The following is a 20,791-nucleotide window of genomic DNA, read 5'->3' on the forward strand; positions in this document are numbered from 1 at the left end:
TGGCTGGCCGGAGTGACCGCAGGCTCAGCCAGTCTCTAACCATTCATGACGCATGGCATGCACACTTGATTTGGGAATGTTGGAGATGCCACACCCACTCATCTTTACGTCATCACAAAGCAGTTTTTTGTTTGTTGGTTTGTTTTCCCTTTGGTTCCCCCCCGTTTTCTTTCCTTCCCTCGGAACCGTACTGTACCCCCTGCATGTGCGCATCGGGCGTGCCGCTTCCACGGGTTGTTTTGCCTCCCCTCCCCTTCGGCATGGGCGCAGGCACTTGCATGACAACCGCCGCTCAGTAGTGCCAAGAGTGACGTTGCTGGAAATAGCTTGTGCCTTTTATGTTCACAAGGTGCACGTTGTGATTAGTTAATAACGGACGACTAAACTTTACTAATATGTACACCAGCAAAACTAACCTAGGAAGCATTTTACTAACACCATTTTTGTGTCTGCTCAATAACTTTTGAGTTGCAGTAGGGACGATGCTGACACAGTAGTTCAATAATCAGTTAACTCTCTAACTAGCTTAGCTCTCTTAGGGCTAGTTGAATAGAATCCAAGATAAACCTCAAACAGACATGAAAATGGGTTCCGCTATAGGTCGAAAAACAAAAGACAAAAACAAAAACAGAAAAAAAAAATAAGAACAAAAAAAAAAAAAAGCAAAATGAAAAAAATAAAACAAAACACAAACAGGCATATCCCAGGATTACAGCATCCAGGTCTGAGTATAGCGTGTCCTTTCCCTGTGCTTTGTTATCTAGGTGACAATCTCAGTGGATGGGATTCTTACCACAACGGGCTACACGCAAGAAGATTACACCATGCTGGGTTCTGATGACTTTTTCTATGTCGGAGGCAGTCCCAGCACAGCAGACCTGCCAGGGTCTCCAGTCAGTAACAACTTTATGGGCTGTCTCAAAGAGGTAAATATCCCCGCCACCAGAATCACTTCCTAATTCATGACCTCATCATTTCAGATCTGGATGGAAAGCACGTTTGCTGAAGACCTGATGTTTGAGGAGTCCATTGACACAACCTTAAGTTCAGTATTCTACTGCTGTTTATGTAGGATCGGGGGAGGTGGGCCGCTCATAGGACATTATGAAGGAATTAAGTTCCTCTTCTGAAGTAGACTGTAATTCACCATTAAGATCTGCATGGACAGCTGCATAATAGCTATAAAAGAAAGTCAAACGCAAAGAAATACAGTGTCTGGAGTTCAGGTAACTGCTTTGCTCATTTTTACTTAAATGCCTTGGGCGTTATGTATACTGTACAGTCATGTTTGAGCATTCCTGGAAAAAAGTTAGGCTACAAGAGAGAGACTATAAAAAATGAGTCTATATGATGAAACAGTTTTGTTATGACATATTCAATATGTTCTGAAGGAAGTAAAGCTGTTTCATTTGTGACCTGATGAGCTTACTTGATGTTTACTTGACCAACTCTCTCAGGATAAAAGATATCAGTCACTTCATCCTCATCCTTCTCTGTCATGAAGTGCTGTAACTTTTGATGGGATTGGCACTTGTTGAGGTTTGAGCAGAGATAGATCACAGAGTTCTTGAATTTCAATTTGTGTGAATATTTTCCCATAAGAACTGCCTGTTTTTATTTAGCTTAACCCAGTTTCTTGTGGCTTCTGCAGCCAGAGGTTCCTCTTGCTTCATTGAGCTGAAGTTTGATGGTGTAGACCAAGCATGGCAAACTTAAAGGCTAACATGGGCCAAATAAATGAGGCATGCAGCCCATGGGCCAAGACATGCTTGGTATAGACCTCTAAAATGGAAAGTTCAATAACTGAATTTATTACGGGTTAGCTGTGGGTGTTGTTGATAAGCAGTGACATACTTTGAATAATTTTAAAAGAAATATTCTAATCATATAAACTTGATTTGGGCAAGCATCAGTGAAAAACAGTCACTGCTGAGGTCATCCTCACTTGTTTTCCATTTATGTGAACTCACTGGGCGTGGCACTGCCCAGCAAGTAGTAGATAGAAGAGTCCTAAGTGGGAATTAGAAATGCTATAGTTTTAACAAATGCAAGGAGATGTAATTCTGACAGGCTGAATCTAACCATACTTTGTGGTGGGAGGGATCCATCCTTTCCCAGGGAATAACTTCTACTCTTTAAAAATATATAGTATGAGTCGGGATTGTGTTAATCTCTGTGGACATAATAAAATGATGATAATTATTATAATTATTATAATAATGTTATTGACATTTTTTGAGCTCTTATTTTGTTCCTGATACTATCCTAAGAGTTTTACAGGGATCTCCACAATATAGGTGGTAATTTTATTATCTGCATTTTCAGATAAGGAAACTGAGGTTCAGAGTAGGTAAGTTTCTTGAACAAGATCTCATGTAAGAAGTATTGAGGCCTAGGGCTTAATCAGGGAAGTAGGATATCAGAGTCTTTTTGTGTTCTTAGCCCATAGTATACAGCGTCCCAACAAAAATGTATGTTAGGGTTCTTGCTGTAGAAAAGTGTACAAACCCTTAAGTTTGCTACAAACTGAGAACTGTTTTTTAGAAATGTGCAGTAGACTGTGAGGAATGGGGTCTTAAATTGTGTGGCCCAGTTACACCCAGTGGAGTTCCAAAAGAGTGAAATGAGAGAGACATCTGGTAGACAAGGATGATACACAGAAGAGTAAGAATATGAAAGTCTTGAAGGATAATTGTGGTTTGGATAGGCAAAAGATAAAATATTTCTAGTTGGGAACATGGTAAGAAACATAATTTCAAAACATCAGATGTTTGAAACCCCCTCTGGTGATGGGAATTGGGGTTGGAGAAAGAAGCAAGCCACACCCACACTATTTCCTCACTTTCACTCACAGCAGGCCAGCCTACCATCAGCCCCTATGTCCTGCTTATCTATAGGAAGTTAGTCCCCACATGGACTGGAAAAAAGAAGGGGAATCCATGGAACTCTAGCTAAAGAGTCCTTTTAGGTATCCTGTAAGAACATGAGTATTTCTGCAGTCAACGCCTGAGTTTAGGTGAACCTCACTGTCTGTGGGCGGGGCAATTTTGTGTGTGTATGAAGCTACAGTGAATTGCCTTAAGCTAAAATTGCAGTTTCAGATTAATGTCTTTCATGTTTAAATGATAATGAGTAGTCCGCACACTTTAGAATTAATCTTTTTTCAATTGGTCTTTCAACCGCACACATAAAAAACACGACAGCAAAAAACAAGTCAGGTGGCCTCTCCGATGGCACTTAATTGGTAGCTACTGAATCCATGCAGTGAGGATTCACTCATACTATTGTCTTTTTATAGGTTTGGGATAGCTATCACTCCTCTTTAGTGATTGGGCACATCCCTCATCTCTCTTCCACAGCCTGGGGCATGTGTTTAGAGCAAGTGCTGCAGTCATTTTGATGTGTAATCTCTTGCACTTTATTTCCTCCCAACACACTAGAGGGTGGAAGGATGCAGGCACAATCAGCCTATAAATCAAAACAGACCTCACTCAAAGGTCTTTCAGATGGTTCATAGCTTCCATCCGTGTCTGAATGACTATTTAGAATGCCCTGCTCTTCCTAACTCTGAAATGAAATTGTGACAAAGTATCATAGATTTTGAGTTAAATCACCTTGTTTCATATAGCCGAGCTTTGTGTTATTACTGAAAAGACAGGAACATGCCCATGTTCATTCTCACCACATCTCTCTTAACACTCAGCCCGTGGAAACCTTCCTGAACTCTGTTGGGCTTTCTGCCCTGTATCACATTGCATGTATAAAACCTTAATGGTGGTTTCATTTATGGCTCATAACATTTTTTTTTTCAATCTAGTACATAATCCCTCTTAGGATGACCAATCCTGGGGGGGGCACTCATAGCACCTGTCTGAAGTCAGAGAAGAAATTTTGGAGTGTTGAATAGAAAGGATCCTGTAAATCATTCTTCCAATTCAACCTCCTTATTTTGGAAATAGGGAAACTGAGCTAGAGAAGTTACAGACCCATCAAGAGCAATGAGGGGGTAACAGGATTAGAACACAGAATCCTGTCAGATAAAATATAATATTTGAATGGCTGGCTCTCTTTCATTGTAAAGAGTGGCACTCAAGGTACAGACTTAACAATGTCTTACTACTATCATGTATTCACGTCTTCACTCTTAAAAGATTAAAGTTAAAGAAGAAATCATTCTACATAGTGAAACAATTAGGGCTTTATATGTATGGCATTTGGTAATGCCTATTTGAAATAAGACTTGGTTTGCATATAGAGCAACCAACCCTTATTAAGAATATTATTGGGGGGGGGTTAAATTTCAAAATAAAGTAAAATTAGTTCAACAAAATCTAACCTGAACTTTATACATTATACTTTGTTCAAAATGAGAGGGAAATTTGAATGGCCACGAATTTATAATATAGGATCAAAGCAGTTTTTTAAAACTTATATTTTTATTATAAGTACATGAAAAAAATCTTTGCAGAAATGTTTGAGCTACTGAAAATTACTTTCAAAGGCTATAAATTCAAGAAAAAATGGGAAATTTTTAAATAATAAATTATCATTATATACAACCCGCATCTATGAAATTTTTAGAGAATAATGCACCTTTAAAAATTATGCTATTTCAATCTGTTGTTTACAAAAGCAATACCAATGCTCTGGCAAGAAGCATTTGTTTATATTTTAATTGCATTTTTATAACATTGAGTAAAAGCTATAATATATGTTCCTTAAGAGTTATTCATCATTTTGAATTTAATTTTCCCAACAAGCAGTTTTAAGTGACTATTATACCACAAGAGGGAATTGGTTGGCCCTGCAAAAAGATAAATGGCATCTAAGTGGGATGCTTGGAATCTATTTGAAGACATCTACAGACCTGTCCATTCACCTTAGACTACTTGGAATACCTTGTTCTATATAAAAGTATCAGAGATGATTTCTAAGATGCTCATTATAGAGATTTTTAAAAAATCCTCAGAGATGGAGGAACATTTCCCTAATATGTATGTCTTTCTGAATATTTTGGCCATGAGGACTTGGTGCTGTTAGAAAATGACTTACAAGTAAGGGTCATGCTGCTCTCTCATTAATCTTGCCTTAGAATCTCTTGCTATATGCATTTCTTTGTGCTTCCAAAATGCTTTGAAGCATCTATTTCCCATTTGCAGAGTGAAGTTTATTTAACACCAGAGGCCTGGTACAGGGATTCATGCACCCGTGGGATTCCTCAGCTTGGCCTGCACCCTCTCACAATCTGGGACCCCTGGGGGGATGTCAGAGAGCTGGTTTTGGCCTGATGGCTGCAGGCCAGGCCGAAGGACCCCACTGGTGCATGAAACCATGCACCTGGCCTCTAGTATGCATATAAGATCTTTGGTTAATCTCTTCCCACCCTTCCCCCTTCCCTCTGAGATTCATTAGTCTGTTTCATGTCTCCATGCATGTGCGTTGAGCATCTGCCCCCTGGTGATCAGTGTGCATCATAGCTACTGACCAGTCAGATGGTCGGGCAGTCGCTTAGGTTTTTATATATATGGATCATTTATTAGGAGGAAAAATAAAATTGAAGAGGCAGGAAAGGATGGCACTCAATAAAACAACATAGAATTTTGTATTTGAAGTTTGCTTTTTAGCCATATATACCTGCTCTCATCCTTTGAGTGGAGACACTGCCTGTGTGAGGCAATTTAGAATCCTGTCACTAAATGTTGCTTGGGATGAGCCTAAGAAAGGATTCTAGGAAAAAAAAAAAAAGCAAGTGAAGTGCTAGGGAGAATTAAATCCCTACTGAAAATTTCATCAAACTAATTAGATCAGCTCCGCCTTTAATTACTCTGAGAAACTTTAAGCACTAAAAATTTGGAAGATGCTATGAGGTGGATGAGGTTCAGAAAACATGCTCTTATGTAAGCATTTTCCCCGACTGTGAAAAAATAATTGCTCATTGTATGCTATTAGTGTGGTCTCCTTTGCCTTATGCAGCGGTAATACTTTGATTCCCACAGCGTACCAGTATTAGCACTGGGAAAGAGGTGCCATATTTACTTTGTGCAAGTACTCCTTAATCCCTGTTTTTCTTCTTTTGGACAAAAGAGAACTTTAGGAAATTGTGAAGGCTTCTCAATTTACCCCTTCTATGGTGGAACTAGCTCCTCAAATGTGAGTCCTCAGGTGTCCTTCTGTTCGCTTATTTCCCTTATTGCTCAAACAGGAGTAGAATCCTGTAATTTACATGTAAGAACAAAAATCCAGTGCAGAATTTGCATATTACATTACTTTTCCTGGAACTTTGGGAGGTAAGGAGATGTTCACTGGTGTCTATAAATCATGAAGCATGGGGGGAAGGAGAACTTTTTTAGTTGGGGGGACCTCTTGACATAGGCTCCAAGGTCAAGACTAAGCACATTTCTCCCGAGCTTTTCATTTCCTCCAGGCTCTTCCTTCTTGGGGTTCCTGATACCTAGTGATACTTTCCCCCTTTCTTCTTGTTTTGTTGCCATGGTTTATATGTTGGTAGGTAGCATGTTACAGTTTATTTACATTGATCTTTCCACAGGCTTCATTCATTCTTAGGGAAAGAGCATTGCTTTATGCATTCCCAGCTCACTTCTTCCTAGACATTTCATACAGGTCCACATATTTTTGCTCACCATTTTGTTATATAACTAGGGATAATATTATCGTAATTATGTTTGATAAAATATCTCACTTGAACTGTTTTAAGATAGTTTTTGTTAATGGCCCACGAAATGAATGGATTGCAAACCAAACCAACAAAACCATAAGGGAATTCCCCTAATACAGGGACTCATGCAATGGCTCTGGGCTGCCTTTCTAGAGGCAGGGTCTTGGCTTAGTAACTCATAATAAAGGAGAGCCTGGTTTAGCCCAGCTGGACTGGGGAGGAGAGAAATTGGCCTATAGTGTTTTGAGCAGTTCACAATAAATAAATTTTCTCCATCTGATTTAAAACACAGAAGATGGCAGTTTGCTTTTAAAACTAACCAGAAAGCAAACTGGAGTTTGTGGGCATGTCAAAGAATTTGACAAATTCTTAGGTGCCACTAACCTGATTAATTATAGGTCCTGCCTGCCTCCGTTTGGATCTTGAACGTACTGAAATGCGTTTCCAGTCTCCTGCTGTAATAAAGTGCCAGCACCAAAATGCAAGCTGAGCTCAATTACCTTTGCCGTCTTTCCTTTGCAGGACAGCAGACCACAGCTATTGTAAAGTCAGAAAGCCTCCTTTCATTTTAAGGGTGTCTCCCCAAGAACCCCTGTGATGTAATAATAATAATAATAATAATAATAATAATAATATCCTCATGTGTGAACTGAGGACCCTGAGATCTCAGCAGAGCACCTGCCTCTCTCTGAGTGGTGGGATTGGACTTTCACCTGGGTTTTCTATCTGAGTGGAGTAGTCCTGCTAGTTGAGCACAGATCATCCAAATAAACTCCAGTAACATAAACTCTATGTTACTAATTATGCCTATGGTCACACCAGGCACCACACAAAGGGATGCTAAAAGTCAGAGCTATTGCTGAAGGAGTAAGGGAGTTGGTATATTCCAGAGTAGCAATAATAATATATTAAATATTTTCTATTTCTCGTAATATCTACAACATCTAGTGTGTTACCTAATAAGCATGTGCCTAAGGTCATCAGCAACACAGCAAAATTAACAATTTACTTGGAAAAAAAATGGATTAATGGAACTGTGTGAAATAATTTGATATCTTGTATTTCAAACATAGCAGCAAGGGAGTCAGAGAAGAAAAGAAAATTTTTTTTGCATGTGGACTTGTAGCATTTTAGTTTTATTAATACTTTACATAGACGGGTACACTATAGCTTTTTCAGTGCTTTGTATACTCAAAGGTAACACTCCAAGTGCGGTAATAGTTATACATTACTACTATCCCTATTTAACATGTGAGGATGTGGAGATAGGAGGTAATGGACTAACTAGGTAACTGACCTAAGGGCAAATAATTACTAAGTAACAGAGCCAAGATCTGAACCTGAGTAACTTGACCTTCAACTGATAACTGAAAACTAATAATTCTTGCCTTTAACTGCTACTCTATTTTGATTTTTCTACTCATAGTGTAATCTCATTTCTTTTTCCTAATTCTCAATATTTTCATAAAGGTAAATGGACTTTATAGGAACCTATGAGGGGAAAGAAATAACAAAAATGCAGCCTAGGTTGCTAGGATGTTGGAGAAGAGAAGGACTAATTGGGGGCGGGGGGGGTGGGGGGCCGTGGGGGAGAAAGAAGGAGGAGGAGCTATTTCTATTAGCAGAAGCTATTAGGTGCCCAGTTATACATGAGCTTCTTGAGGTATTTTTTTTTTCCTTCTAGTGTTCTAGGTAGTACCAAGACGTGACCTCTTATAGTTCCGTTCTCCACTCTAGTAGTCCACACACCCTGCTTTTTTAAGTGCATAAATAAGATGATAATGCTTGTCATAAAAGCCTGTACGCTGTCGCCAACCGCACGAACAGGATGCACACAAAACACACTGGGAAGAAGCACTTTCCAGGTTTCTATAGTGTTAGCTTCATACATTGCTAAGAGTAAGTATGCTTCTGTGAATTGTAGCCTTAGGGACAAGGGAAATAAGAAATTGGGGCAGAAACTAGGCATTTTGCCATACACACTTCTCTTGGAGATTGGGTTCAGGGAGTCCCATCTGCTCAGGTCCCCCAGGAGGTGAAACTCAGCTCTATAGTCCACAGAGCATCTGGCGAATCCTTGTCTGAAATTCAGCTCTTTGAACATAGCAACCTCCCTTCCAGGGGACCCACACATTTTTATTTCCCATCAATTTCAACAGATGCCTCATTGCCTGGAACTGTAACAGCAGTTGCCATAATGCATTGTCGTGCTGTCAGATATCGAACTAGCCTAGCATGTTTTGGTAGGGGGTTCAATGGCATTTTAATTTTGAGGACTTGATACACTGTATAGTAAATGACATTTTCTAGCCCAGCAGAGAGCAGTAATGAATAATGTCTAAACCTGAACATTTCCTCTTCATTTCAGTACTCACTAGAGTATCTTGTTTTAATGCCTCCGTTTGCTTTTGCATTAAGCCTTGCATGTACACATTCAATAAACCAACATTAATCTGTACCTATGATGTGCTGGGCTCTGTACTAAATACTGGGGACACATACATAAGAAAGAGAATGCACATAGGAATCTGGAAGGATTGCCCGACAAAGAAACAGAAAATTACAAGACAGGTTCCTGAAGTAAGATATAAAAAAATTGCTCTAGAAACACAGCAGAAGTACAATAATTCTACCCGAGAAAATTAGTAACACTTCCAAAGGTGAAAAGGTAATCTGAGTTATCCTCTCTGTCTTTGCTCAGCTCTTTACTGGGCATGATATTATATGGGAATGCAGCACAATGAATTAGTTCCACTCATAATGGGGAAAGAATAGGAAAGACAAATAGCATGAAGGATTAGGACACACATTACAAAGAATGAAAGTAAAAAATCTCCATATAAATACAGCTTGTGCTTAACCAAGTTCGAGCCATATTTAAAAATCTGAACTCCATCCAAAACAAAGTAAATATTTTGAATTTCCTCTTAATTTCTATTATGAGATGATATATTCTTGTCTTTAGTTCTTTGGATCAAGTGCTATGTTTGGAGAAAATTATTCCTGTGCATGGTAATTGGTCTTTTTTCAGGAGAATAATCACTATTAAAACACATTTAAAACAAATTAATTACTTTAAAATGAAAATAATACTGTTGTCATTCAAAAGCATGTGATTTAAATAATAGGAAATGAGATTTTTATCATTGTTGAGTAAATATTCTGTGCACAGAGAAATTGGTGACTCTTGAGTGTTTAGTTTAGTTCTAAGTGTGTTACATGTCTATGTCCTATGTACCAGCCTCTGTGCAAAGTGCCAGGATATAAGATAATTAGGTTAACATAGGTCATCTAATCAAGGTCATGATAAGTGAATTGTCCTTCAAATATATATAAACATATATATTTTTTTCTTAGCCTAAGTTTCTAAATATGAATGAAATGGGAGTGACAGTAACTACTTATAGATTGATATTACATTAAATTGGATAAAATAAATGACTTTGGAATCACAGACCGCCATTCAAATCCTGGCTTTCTAGTCTTGGTAGTTATTTAATATTTCTATGCTTTAATTTTCATCCCTGTAAAGGATTAAGTCAAAATATGTAATCAGTATAGTACCTGATATATTGTAATATTTTAATATGGTGACTTAAGCTACAATTATAATGCACATAGGGTTTGCTTCATGGGCAGACCCTACAACGGACCCTAAAAAGCCTGATGATTGTCTTGATTGCAGATGAGTTTGAGACATTGCACACATTATATTATTTAAAAGTTATTTTATTTAACTTTTCTAAGATTTTTGTGAGGAAAGTGGGTTAATTTGGGGATCACAAATTATTTGTAACATAATCAAATCCATATCACTAATGTGTAAAGAACGCAGAAGAATCCTCTGGGAACTCTAAGCGCAGTGTGCTTTCCTTGCTCATTCTCCTAAATTATAGTATCCACTTGCCAATGCATCAAAAATTTGTAAAGATGATTGAGAAACATGAAACTTTTAGAAAAGCTTGGGTATCTTTTAAGGAACCAAATTCGGAACAGTCACTCAATTTTTATAGTTCAAATACAAGTAATTTTTTGCTGTTTAAGGATGTTATTATCATCTGATTCTGATTAACATTAGTTTTCAAAAACAATGGCTGTATTCCCTGCCTGTATTCACCACATGTTGGACCAAGTAGAGTTTTCATATGTGAGGCTTAACTGTTTGTTTGAAAGAGTAAATTCACTTTATTCATTAACATTTTCTTACCTAAGGTCCCTAGGCTAAAGGTGTGGTAACCAATGATTGAGATCAATCCTTCCTTAGCGTTACTGTTACTTATTATTTAATAACTAGTGACCTGGTGCACAGATTTGTGCACATTGAAAGGAAATTAATTAGAAGGTGGCCAGTGGGGCAGGACTGGGTGAGACAGGGTGGACATGCCCTGGAGCCAACCTTCCTCGGTCCCTTCTCAGTGTCTGCAGAGTGAGTGGCGTCCCTCTGGGCAGGTGGGTCCCTTGGCTTGGTCTGTGAGGATCAGTGCAAAACCAGCTCTCCGACATCCCCCGAGGGGTCCCGGAGTACGAGAGGGCACTCTGCAAAGTTGTTGTCATACAGGGTGTGGAACACAAATGCAAGTGTGTAGTAAACCAGATTTGGGTCCGACAGTGCCCCAGCAACAACCCATGGTTAAAGGTGGAATCACGTGGCCCCGTGAAGAATCAGGCTCCCTCCTCTCTGGTTTTGGGGTGCGTAACCCAAGAACCGCTGCTGCCAACTCACTGCAGTTTGGCAGCTCCTGCATTGAGTGTCTGCCCTCTGGTGGTCAGTGTGTGTCATAGCAACTTGTCAGATGGTTGGACACTTAGCATATTAGCCATATATATATATAGATTATTTCCTTTATTATGTGTTAGCCAACACAATTTTTAAGGTTACTTAGAATTTATATTAGAAGAATTTCTAATCAATGGCATGAAACTGCAAGTTGTAGGTTTTAGGTAGTTTAAAAGGAAAGAGAGCCCATCAACAACTTGAGCCCACTTAGGGATTTACTAATCAAGGTGTGGCCTGCAAACCAGTAGCATCAACATTATCTGGGTGCTTGTTAGATCCAAAGACCCAAGCCCCTCCCTAGGTCTACTAACTCTCACAATGCAGTAGGTCCTTGGGTTACGTTGGAGATTCGTTCCTACGGCAAGTGATTTTCACTGTAAGTGGGAACCCACCTACATAAGCACCTACCTCACTCACGTGGTAGTGAGCACATACATAGCAGTAATGAAGTGAAACCAGAAAAAAAAAATTTAAAAGAAAGATAACAATTCCTGACCTTTACTCCTGATAAATAATAAAAAACATAAAGCACATATGTACATACATCAAAAATGATGGAACTTTTTTTTTTTTTATAAATAAGTGGGAGATGGCAACGTAACCACAAAACGACATATGTGGAGTCCGACATAACCCAAGTACTGCCTGTATACGTTTTAATAAGATCCCCTGGTGATTTCATATGCAAATTAAATTGGAAAATCACTGAGCTACAGCACCTCAACCCCATTTATTGATATCATTGACTATAAGATGCACAATTATGTTATGAATCACTAAACACTGCCAATTAACTTAGGCTGGAATGGACCTCAGTTGCAACTCAGATCTAGATTTTAGAAATACTAAAATATAAAACAACGTGCAACTTCATAGCTCAGTCGTGACTCTGAGGCTTACAATAAGAACCTCAGCATCTAAAATCTCCAAAGACCCTTGCCTGGCTTGCCGGACAGAATGACTCGGTTGAGCATTGTCCTGTACAGCAAAAGGTTGCTGGCTCAATTCCTGGTGAGGGCACATATCTGGGTTGTGGGTTCAATCCCTGGTTTGGGGCATGTGTGGAAGGTGACTGATCAATATTTCTCTCTCACATTGGTAGTTCTTTCTCTCTCTCCCCTTCCTCTCTCTCCAAGCTCAATAAAATGTAAAAAAAAAAAAAAAAGTTCCAAAGACCCACTGAAACTCTCCCAGGCTCAGTTTCCTCTGCCGCTGGATGGGCTCATCCTTCTGTCCAGAGATGAGCATCAGAATCTTCTGGACTGAGTGAGGGCAGATTAACCACCAGGACAGGATACAGGCACGGCCAGTCCCCTAAACATCCACATCTAGGGCAGCTACAGTCTTGGGGTGACATGTACTTATTATCCAAGCCGTAATCATTCGCTTCTGATGTATTTGAAACTGAGCCCAGGACCATTAAAGTAAAATGCCTGTGTGTTTTAATAACAATTTTAAAATAGGTCTCTTAACCTTTATTTGATTTTTAGAGTAGTGCTTTCATAGCACAATTCTTTCCCTTGCCAAAATGCTGAAACTCACTATGTGAAGGTTTCTTAGGCTTAATTATCATTTCTGCATGGTCGTATTCTTATGCTGAATTCCATATATACTCTCTATTTTTTTTTTTTTTTTTTTTAGGCCTTGGTTTATATGGGATTATTTTACTGATAACTTACTTCTATGTATTTATTTTAATTTTTATAACTTTGTAATATGAGGGGTTATGCCCTGAAGGAAGTAAACTCTTCCTTGGGTATAAATTAGACAGTTGGGGAATTGAGGCATTAAGAAACCATTAGGGGAAGTGCATGCTTTTGCTACATGAATTTTAATAAAGCGCCCCCTAGAGGCAGCTAAGAAGAATGGCACCTCTCTAAACTGAAGCACACTCAGACTGAAGTTTTCTTGGTGAGTAAAGGAGCGAAGAAATGTCTTTAACTGGCATAAATAAAACCATGAATCTCAGGAAAAGTGTGAAGTGTGCACTATGTAATGTTTATAAAAAGATAACTGTTTGAAGCAAGGTGGCTGCAGACTGCAATAGGCTGTATCCTAGAACCCCTCACAATCTCTTTAGGACACCAACATTTTAATGGAATTTTTATATATTCCCCACTATCTTCCTCTAAACTCAAGTTGTAATTAGAAGCTATTCTTGAAAATATATTCAAGCTAAATTTCTTTGTCTTTATTACATTAGAATAACACTGAAAATGACACCACTTACCTCCATACTCCCACCCCAAGAAATGCAACCTTTTTTTTCACTTTATTCTACTTTACTGGCACTTTTAATAAGCTCTTTCATTTCACCTTTGAAATACACATAACACCGAAAGTAATTACATTTGAAGTGAGGCACCCAGAAGTGTGGTTTAAATTATAGGAAAGATTTATCACATTCACATTAGTTTTTCTTTAAGTAGCACTTAGGATCCTTGAGTAACAACATTTCTAAATTTGTTCATTTATTCACTAAGTCCTCACTGAGTGACAACTGTGTCTCAAGCTCTGAGTAGATGCTGGATTCACTAATACAGATGAGTTGCATTGCCTTGACCAGATTCTGAAAACAAAAATCATAGAAATGAATTCAAATGTTTTAATTAAACAACAACAAAATGTATTCCATGGCCACCATGAATTGGGTCTGTACTGAATGCTGAGTGAGGACAGAAAAGGAATAGGAAAAAGTGCAGGGGAAACAAACATGTAAGCAATCAGTCTCCTTACTCTGCTTTCCCACCTCACTTTGGACTTATCTCTGTCAGAGCACTCATTGCTTCTATAATGAAAGTGTACTAGCGTTTGATGAACGGGACTTTCTCAAGAAGAGTAAACCCTAATGCCCTAAGACATCTGTGTGTGACAGTGCTAGTTGCATATCATCCTTGGGAAACTGAGAAAATAGTTACTCCAATACGTTCCTGTGCTTTGTGGCTCAGATGGGGATGCTGGCTAAAGCTGGATTATGATTCTCTTGAGAGCAGGGACTGTGATTTGTATTTCTTTAGTGCTAGAACCTGGGACTTAGTTGGTCCCAGGTTCTAGCACTGAGTTGCTCAATAACTCTTGAAAAGATTCATTATAATTACAATCAAGTGAGATAAGTTCTATAATAGCAATTATGTGCCACATTATAAGGCAAACCAGTGTATGGAGATCAGTCAAAAATATCCAAAAAGGCTTTCCTGGGGAGGTATACTTGAGCTTGGGGAGGTATACTTGAGAAAAGCAGCATGTCTCCAAAAGAACAAGGGTGTGAGATACAAAGTTGAGACAGAGGAAAAGTAGGAGGAAGGGCTTGGTTGTTAAAGAATGCTCAGCGTGTTTGGGAGACGTCTGGGGCCAGTCGGATGCTTTGGGGAGAGGTGAACAATGATGCGGAATCAAAAATTGGAGGAAGTGATATTGAATATGGACGAAATGATGACAGGATATGACTGCAGCCATGCTTAGAAGCTTTATGTATAAGAATTACCTGAGAGTTTATTAATCTGCAGATTCCTGTCCCCACAGTTTCTGGTTTAGCAGTGGACCTGCATTGCTGTTGTTTTTCATCCTCACCCAAGGTTATGTTTCTATCGATATTTCCTTTTAAGAGAGAGAGAGGAAGGAAGACACACACAGAGAAACAGAAATGTGAAAAAGAAACATCCATCGTTGCCTCCAGTATGCCCTCTGACCAGGGATTGAACCTGCAGCTTAGGTGTGTGCCCTGACTGGGAATTGAACCCACAGCCCTTTGGTGTAAGGAAGGTGCTCCAGCCTACTGAGCCACTCACCCAGGGCCGGACCTGCATTTTAAACAAATATTTGAGGTGATACAGATACAAATGACGCAAAGACTTCAACAGAGGCTGCTATTGGTTGAAGGGTGCCATACACTTCTAGAAAGGTCTGTGATTAGGGACATGATTTACTAGGAATAAAGGATCAAGTCAGCCTAAACCTCCAGGTCAAAAAAACCTAAACAGATCAGGGAGAGATGTTAAGGGCAGAGGAAGAATGGAGGATACCGAACAGCCTAGAGCAGTGATGGCGAACCTTTTGAGCTCGGCGTGTCAGCATTTTGAAAAGCCCTAACTTAACTCTGGTGCCGTGTCACATATAGAAATTTTCTGATATTTGCAACCATAGTAAAACAAAGATTTATATTTTTTATATTTATTTTATATATTTAAATGCCATTTAACAAAGAAAAATCAACCAAAAAAATGAGTTCACGTGTCACCTCTGACATGCGTGTCATAGGTTCGCCATCACTGGTCTAGAGATACTTCAAAGAGAGAATCCAGATGACTTGGTGAATTTTGAAAGAATAAAAAATAACACAAGAAAAATGTACATATTTCTATGCAAGCAAAGCAGTCACATCAGTTGTTAATCTTCAAATTAGAGTTAAAAGGAATAGGGACCGAAAGTGGCGGGAAGCACAAAGGAAGTGAGGAAAGCGAATTTCTGAAATGCAGTGTTGATCATTTGGACTGCAGGACTCTGAAAGTTGACCAGAACACTTGAGTGTAACCCAGTGAATTTTACTTAACAGCTATGAGCTCCAAGTTTCTCATCTGTCAAGTGAAGGGATTAAGCTTTGTATACCTTAAAGTCTCTTCCTATAATAAGATTTAAGTTCTGAGTTGAAACCCTTACTGTGGCAGTGGTTGCAAACACAGATAAATAGTTTTTATATAAAGCTATCCTAAAGACCTTTTGCAAAAGTCACCCAGCCAAAGAGGTTCTAGCATATCACTCTAAGTAACCTTAATTATCCTCAAAAGATAAGAATTTTCCAGAGCCACCACCACCTTCCTGATAAAAAACAAAACAAAACAATAAACAAAATTCTCCTACAATCTAAGACAAAATGTGGGTTGAAAGAGATTCCCACCTGCCTGCTGAGTGCCTTTTTCTTCTCCTCCTTTCCCCCCTGAAGGAAAGTTGGGGAAAGCATCTGGAGTCAGATTATCAAGAAGCAGCACAGATGTTAGAGTCTTTCTTTGTCCAGGTCCTTGAAGCCTTTCTGAGGCAACCGGCTGGTTTGATGCAGGGAGCCCAGCATTCTCATTAAGTTTGACAGGTTTCTATCAAACAAGCTTCATTGCTTTAAACCTGTATCTGGTCCCACAGTCTAGTTATAGGGCAGAAGATCAAAACACTGGCGTGTTTTTTAAAATTCAAAGAACTGGATATGCTTCTACTGCCATAGCCTTCCCTGCATTCTAGCGAGATAGATGGATGAGCTCTTCATGTAATTCCCTTGCAGTCCATTTTTGAGTAACGATTTGGGCCTGGCCAGCTTGGCTCAGTGGTTGAGAGTCAACCTATGAACCACGAGGTCACCATTCGATTTCCAGTCAGGGCACATGCCCAGGTTGTGTGCTTGATCCACAGTGTGGGGCCTGCAGGGGCAGCCCATTGATGATTCTCTCTCATCATTGATGTTTCTATCTCTCTCCCTCTCCCTTCCTCTCTGAAGTCAATAAAAATATAACTTAAAAAATAATAACTTAAGGAAAGTATTTGACTGGATTCTTGGCATAGGTCTGGGAGATATCAGAGGCCACGTATTTCTTTTGATTCATGAAGGAAACATTTTCATACCAATCTCTTCTTCCTGGCTTTAGGGCTGGACTCCTTAAAGAACAGAAATCGAAAAGCCATTGCTGCTATTGATCTTAGGATCACACTTGCCACACAGAGTGTATGTGTGGGAGGAGCTGAGAGCAGTGAAAGAGATGGATGAGGTTCAGTATGTGCTTCCTCTTACTCTGGGTCATTATAGTCTGTTTCCTTCTTTGCCAGATTCCAAGGTTTCTTTTATTCTGTTAAAAAATAGAAAATATGTCCTTGGGTGGGGATTGCCTCATCATCAGTAGAGCTGGGAAGAGAAATATGTCTTATGATTCTTTTTTTGTTTTGTTTTGTTAATCCTCACCGGAGGGTATTTTTCCATTGATTTGTTTGTTTGTTTTAGAGAGAATGGAAGGAAGAGGGAGAGACAGAGAGAGACACATCAATTGGTTGCCTCCCACCCTGCTCCTACTGGGGGCCAGGGATCCAGCCTACAACCAAGGTACATGCCCTTGACTGGAATCAAACCTGGGACCCTTCAGTCCAAGGGCCATGCTCTAGCCATTGAGCCAAACTGACTAGGGTAGATCCTTGCTCCAGAGTTATTGCAATATAACTCCCTTCATTAGTTCCCATATTGTTAGTGACTCTTCCCTAGCTCCTTGGAACCAGTGAACAATGCAGATATCAAAGATGCCATGTCATAGTTCTGTTTGATAAAACCTGGTTTATGTTTGACTAACAAATGTGATTGAATTGCCTCAGAGTAAAGAAGGAGCTAAGCCCATCTTATTCAACAGCACATTTCCATGGTATTTAAATACACTCAAATCTATAATGTGCATGGCAGACATGTCAAACACTGACTAAATTCAAGTGGTTTTTAAATCCTCTAGGTCAGCACTCTACAAACTTAACATAAGTCCAGTTAAAACAGGTGTTAGTGCACAGTAAAATTATCATGAGCATTTTGAAAATTATGGGATTAATTTCAAATTTCTGACGCTTCTCACCTCTCTTTCATGAATATTTTGGACCTTCTTGAACATATGACTTTCTTAGAATTATATTGCAGAAGTCAAGGTCATAATTTCTGAGAGTTAATTTCATAATCATTTGAGTTGACACAAGCCTTTGACATACTTCATTTGACAACATTCATGAGAATTTGTGTTGTTCTAGTAGCATCCTAAAAACTTTCTCTAGCATGCATGTCAAACCGAATACCATACTATTTGAAGGACAGATCTAAGAGTTAAATTTTCCAATGCCTAAGCTTATGGTATCTTTGTAGCACTTTGATTTAATTTACTTATAACTTCTTTCTTAGGTTGTCATGTTATTCCATGGCATAAAATATTAACATTAGAAGAAAATATAGTAGTCATATAATAGTGGATAGGAAAGAAAAACACCCTCTATTTGCCAAAGTAAGGAAACTGAGGCACAGCAAGAGTAAGTGACCTCCCCCTTGTGGTTTTTTCTGCGAAGATTTCTCTAAGTAAGTTGAGTATTCTTGATGCGTTCAATGAAGTCTTCAGTTTGAACAGAATAATAATCATGTTGGTAAAAGCATCCATAACAGTACCCAATATTTCCTCTAGTTTTTCATTCTCAGATAAATTTAGAATGTAAAAAGCATTTTTCCATTGCCAGTTTTTTAATATCAGAATCTTTTGTGTCATTTTTCTCTTTTTTTTATTCTTATCAGAACTTTAATGAACACATGATTCTACAAGCATCTCTCAAATTAATCTTGATTTTCTTGTCTGTCATCATCCAAAAAAAAGCTTATTCAGTGGTGATGGAGAAAGGTCACACTGTCATTATTCCTCTAGACCCGTGGTCAGCAAACCATGGCTCGCAAGCCACATGCGGCTCTTTGGCCCCTTGAGTGTGGCTCTTACACAAAATACCACGTGCGGACGCACACGTACAGTGCGACTGAAACTTCGTGGCCCATGTGCAGAAGTCGGTATTTTGTGGAAGAGCCACACTCAAGGGGCCAAAGAGCCGCATGTGGCTCATGAGCCGCGGTTTGCAGAACCGCAGTTTGCCGACCACTGCTCTAGACATTTTACTTCTAAGTAAAGTTGTGAGCTTTTGCAGGACCCATAAAATGCACTTTTCACATTTAGTGCCATTCCTTAGCATAGAAAGCAAGTCTTAGTATTTCTACTTAGAAGTTCCCATTCCCCCAATTTTCGGTCTCCAATCATAGCCAGATCCTGCAGGTTATACTGTATCTATTACTCAAAGAATGTAACTATGATTAAGCAATAGAACTCTAGTTAAGCAATTACATTATGTGTGTTCTTACCATTTTCAGAAGACAATAAATAGTTCAGGTGTTTTTTTTGTTTTTGTGTTTTTTTTTAAATATATTTTTTTATTGATTTCACAGAGGAAAGGGAAGGGAAGGGAGAGAGATACAGAAACATCAATGATGAGAGAGGATCATTGATTGGCTGCCTCCTGCATGCCTCACATTGAGGATCAAGTCTTTAATCCAGGTATGTGCCCCGACTAGGAATTGAACTGTGACCTCCTGGTTCATAGGTTGACGGTCCACCACTGAGCCACGCAGACCAGGCTTATGTTTTTTTTTTTTAAGCTTTCAGCAACATTCTGCAATTGAAAAACTCTTCCTGTCCTAACCGGTTTGGCTCAGTGGATAGAGCATCGGCCTGCGGACTGAAAGGTCCCAGGCTCGGTTCCAGTCAAAGGCATGTACCTTGGTTGTGGGCACATCCCCAGTAGGAGGTGTGCAGGAGGCAGCTGATCAATATTTCTCTCTTATCGATATTTCTAACTCTCTATCCCTCTCCCTTCCTCTCTGTAAAAAAATCAATAAATTATATTTTTTAAAAAACACCTCTTCCTGCTTTTGAAGTCTGGCTCATCTCTTCTAAATTATTATTTTTGTTTCTCATTTAGTCTAAAACAGTCTAGGTAATTTGCAATATTAATTTCTTATATAAGCAACCAGTCTGCTTCCCTCCGTTTGGTTTTGTATCCCCCATTTTCTGCTGTTTCTCTGCTTTCCTTCCGTTAGTTTTCCAGTTATTTAGTTGACTGACATCTACCCCACTGACTGACAAAACAATTATTCACCCTTTTCACCCTGTTTAAGATGCATTGCTACCATCCACAACTGGAATCATAATGCATTTCCTAGCTTCTTATAGAAAACATCAGAACATTTCTGATGATTTCCTTTTCATCAATTGCAACTGCTTCAACCTCAATTAGCAGGACAAATTTTCCAATCATGCATTCTCTGTTCTGGTGAAGAAATTATTACTTGGTTTTAGGGATGTTGACTCATACAACTTTCAATGAAGCATGTTTGCTCTGAATTATTTCTTTCTTATTTCTCCTTGTCTTAAAATTCCTCTTTCGTGCAACACCCCTGGAGTCTTTGGAAAAGCATTGACAAGTATATTTTCTTTACTATGTCATATTTTCATGTCAAGAACACTTATTGAGTTTAGTGCACTTAGCATTGTGGGAGATATTCACAAACTTCCCCCTGAGTTAGATTACCATAAAACTGGGAGATCAGACTTCCAAAGGTAAGCCATTTTCTAAAGGCTCGTTTTATTTGGAGCCGTATGGTTTATCAATTTTCGTAAGGCCTAAATCCTACTTCTTAGTGAGCTTCCAGACTAAGAGTGGGGTGGTTTATCATCTGGAGTAATTCTACCTAGGTTTGATTTTAGTGAGACCTTGGACAATTAAGTCACGCTCTCTGTTCTTCT

The 20,791-nt window shown here is 39.0% G+C and overlaps 1 protein-coding gene across 1 annotated transcript in view; it reads left to right on the top strand.

The window, feature by feature from the left end:
- NRXN1 (neurexin 1) overlaps window positions 1–20,791 on the top strand; it is a 1,005,506-nt gene that overhangs the window by 389,697 nt on the left and 595,018 nt on the right. The window contains exon 7 of the mRNA XM_081100745.1: window positions 765–926. Within this exon, the coding sequence (XP_080956871.1) occupies window positions 765–926 (162 nt within the window). The remainder of the gene's footprint in view (window positions 1–764; window positions 927–20,791) is intronic.

The sequence above is a fragment of the Myotis nattereri genome (assembly GCF_964212035.1).
Source record: "Myotis nattereri genome assembly, chromosome: 10".
Taxonomy (NCBI): Eukaryota; Metazoa; Chordata; class Mammalia; order Chiroptera; family Vespertilionidae; genus Myotis; species Myotis nattereri.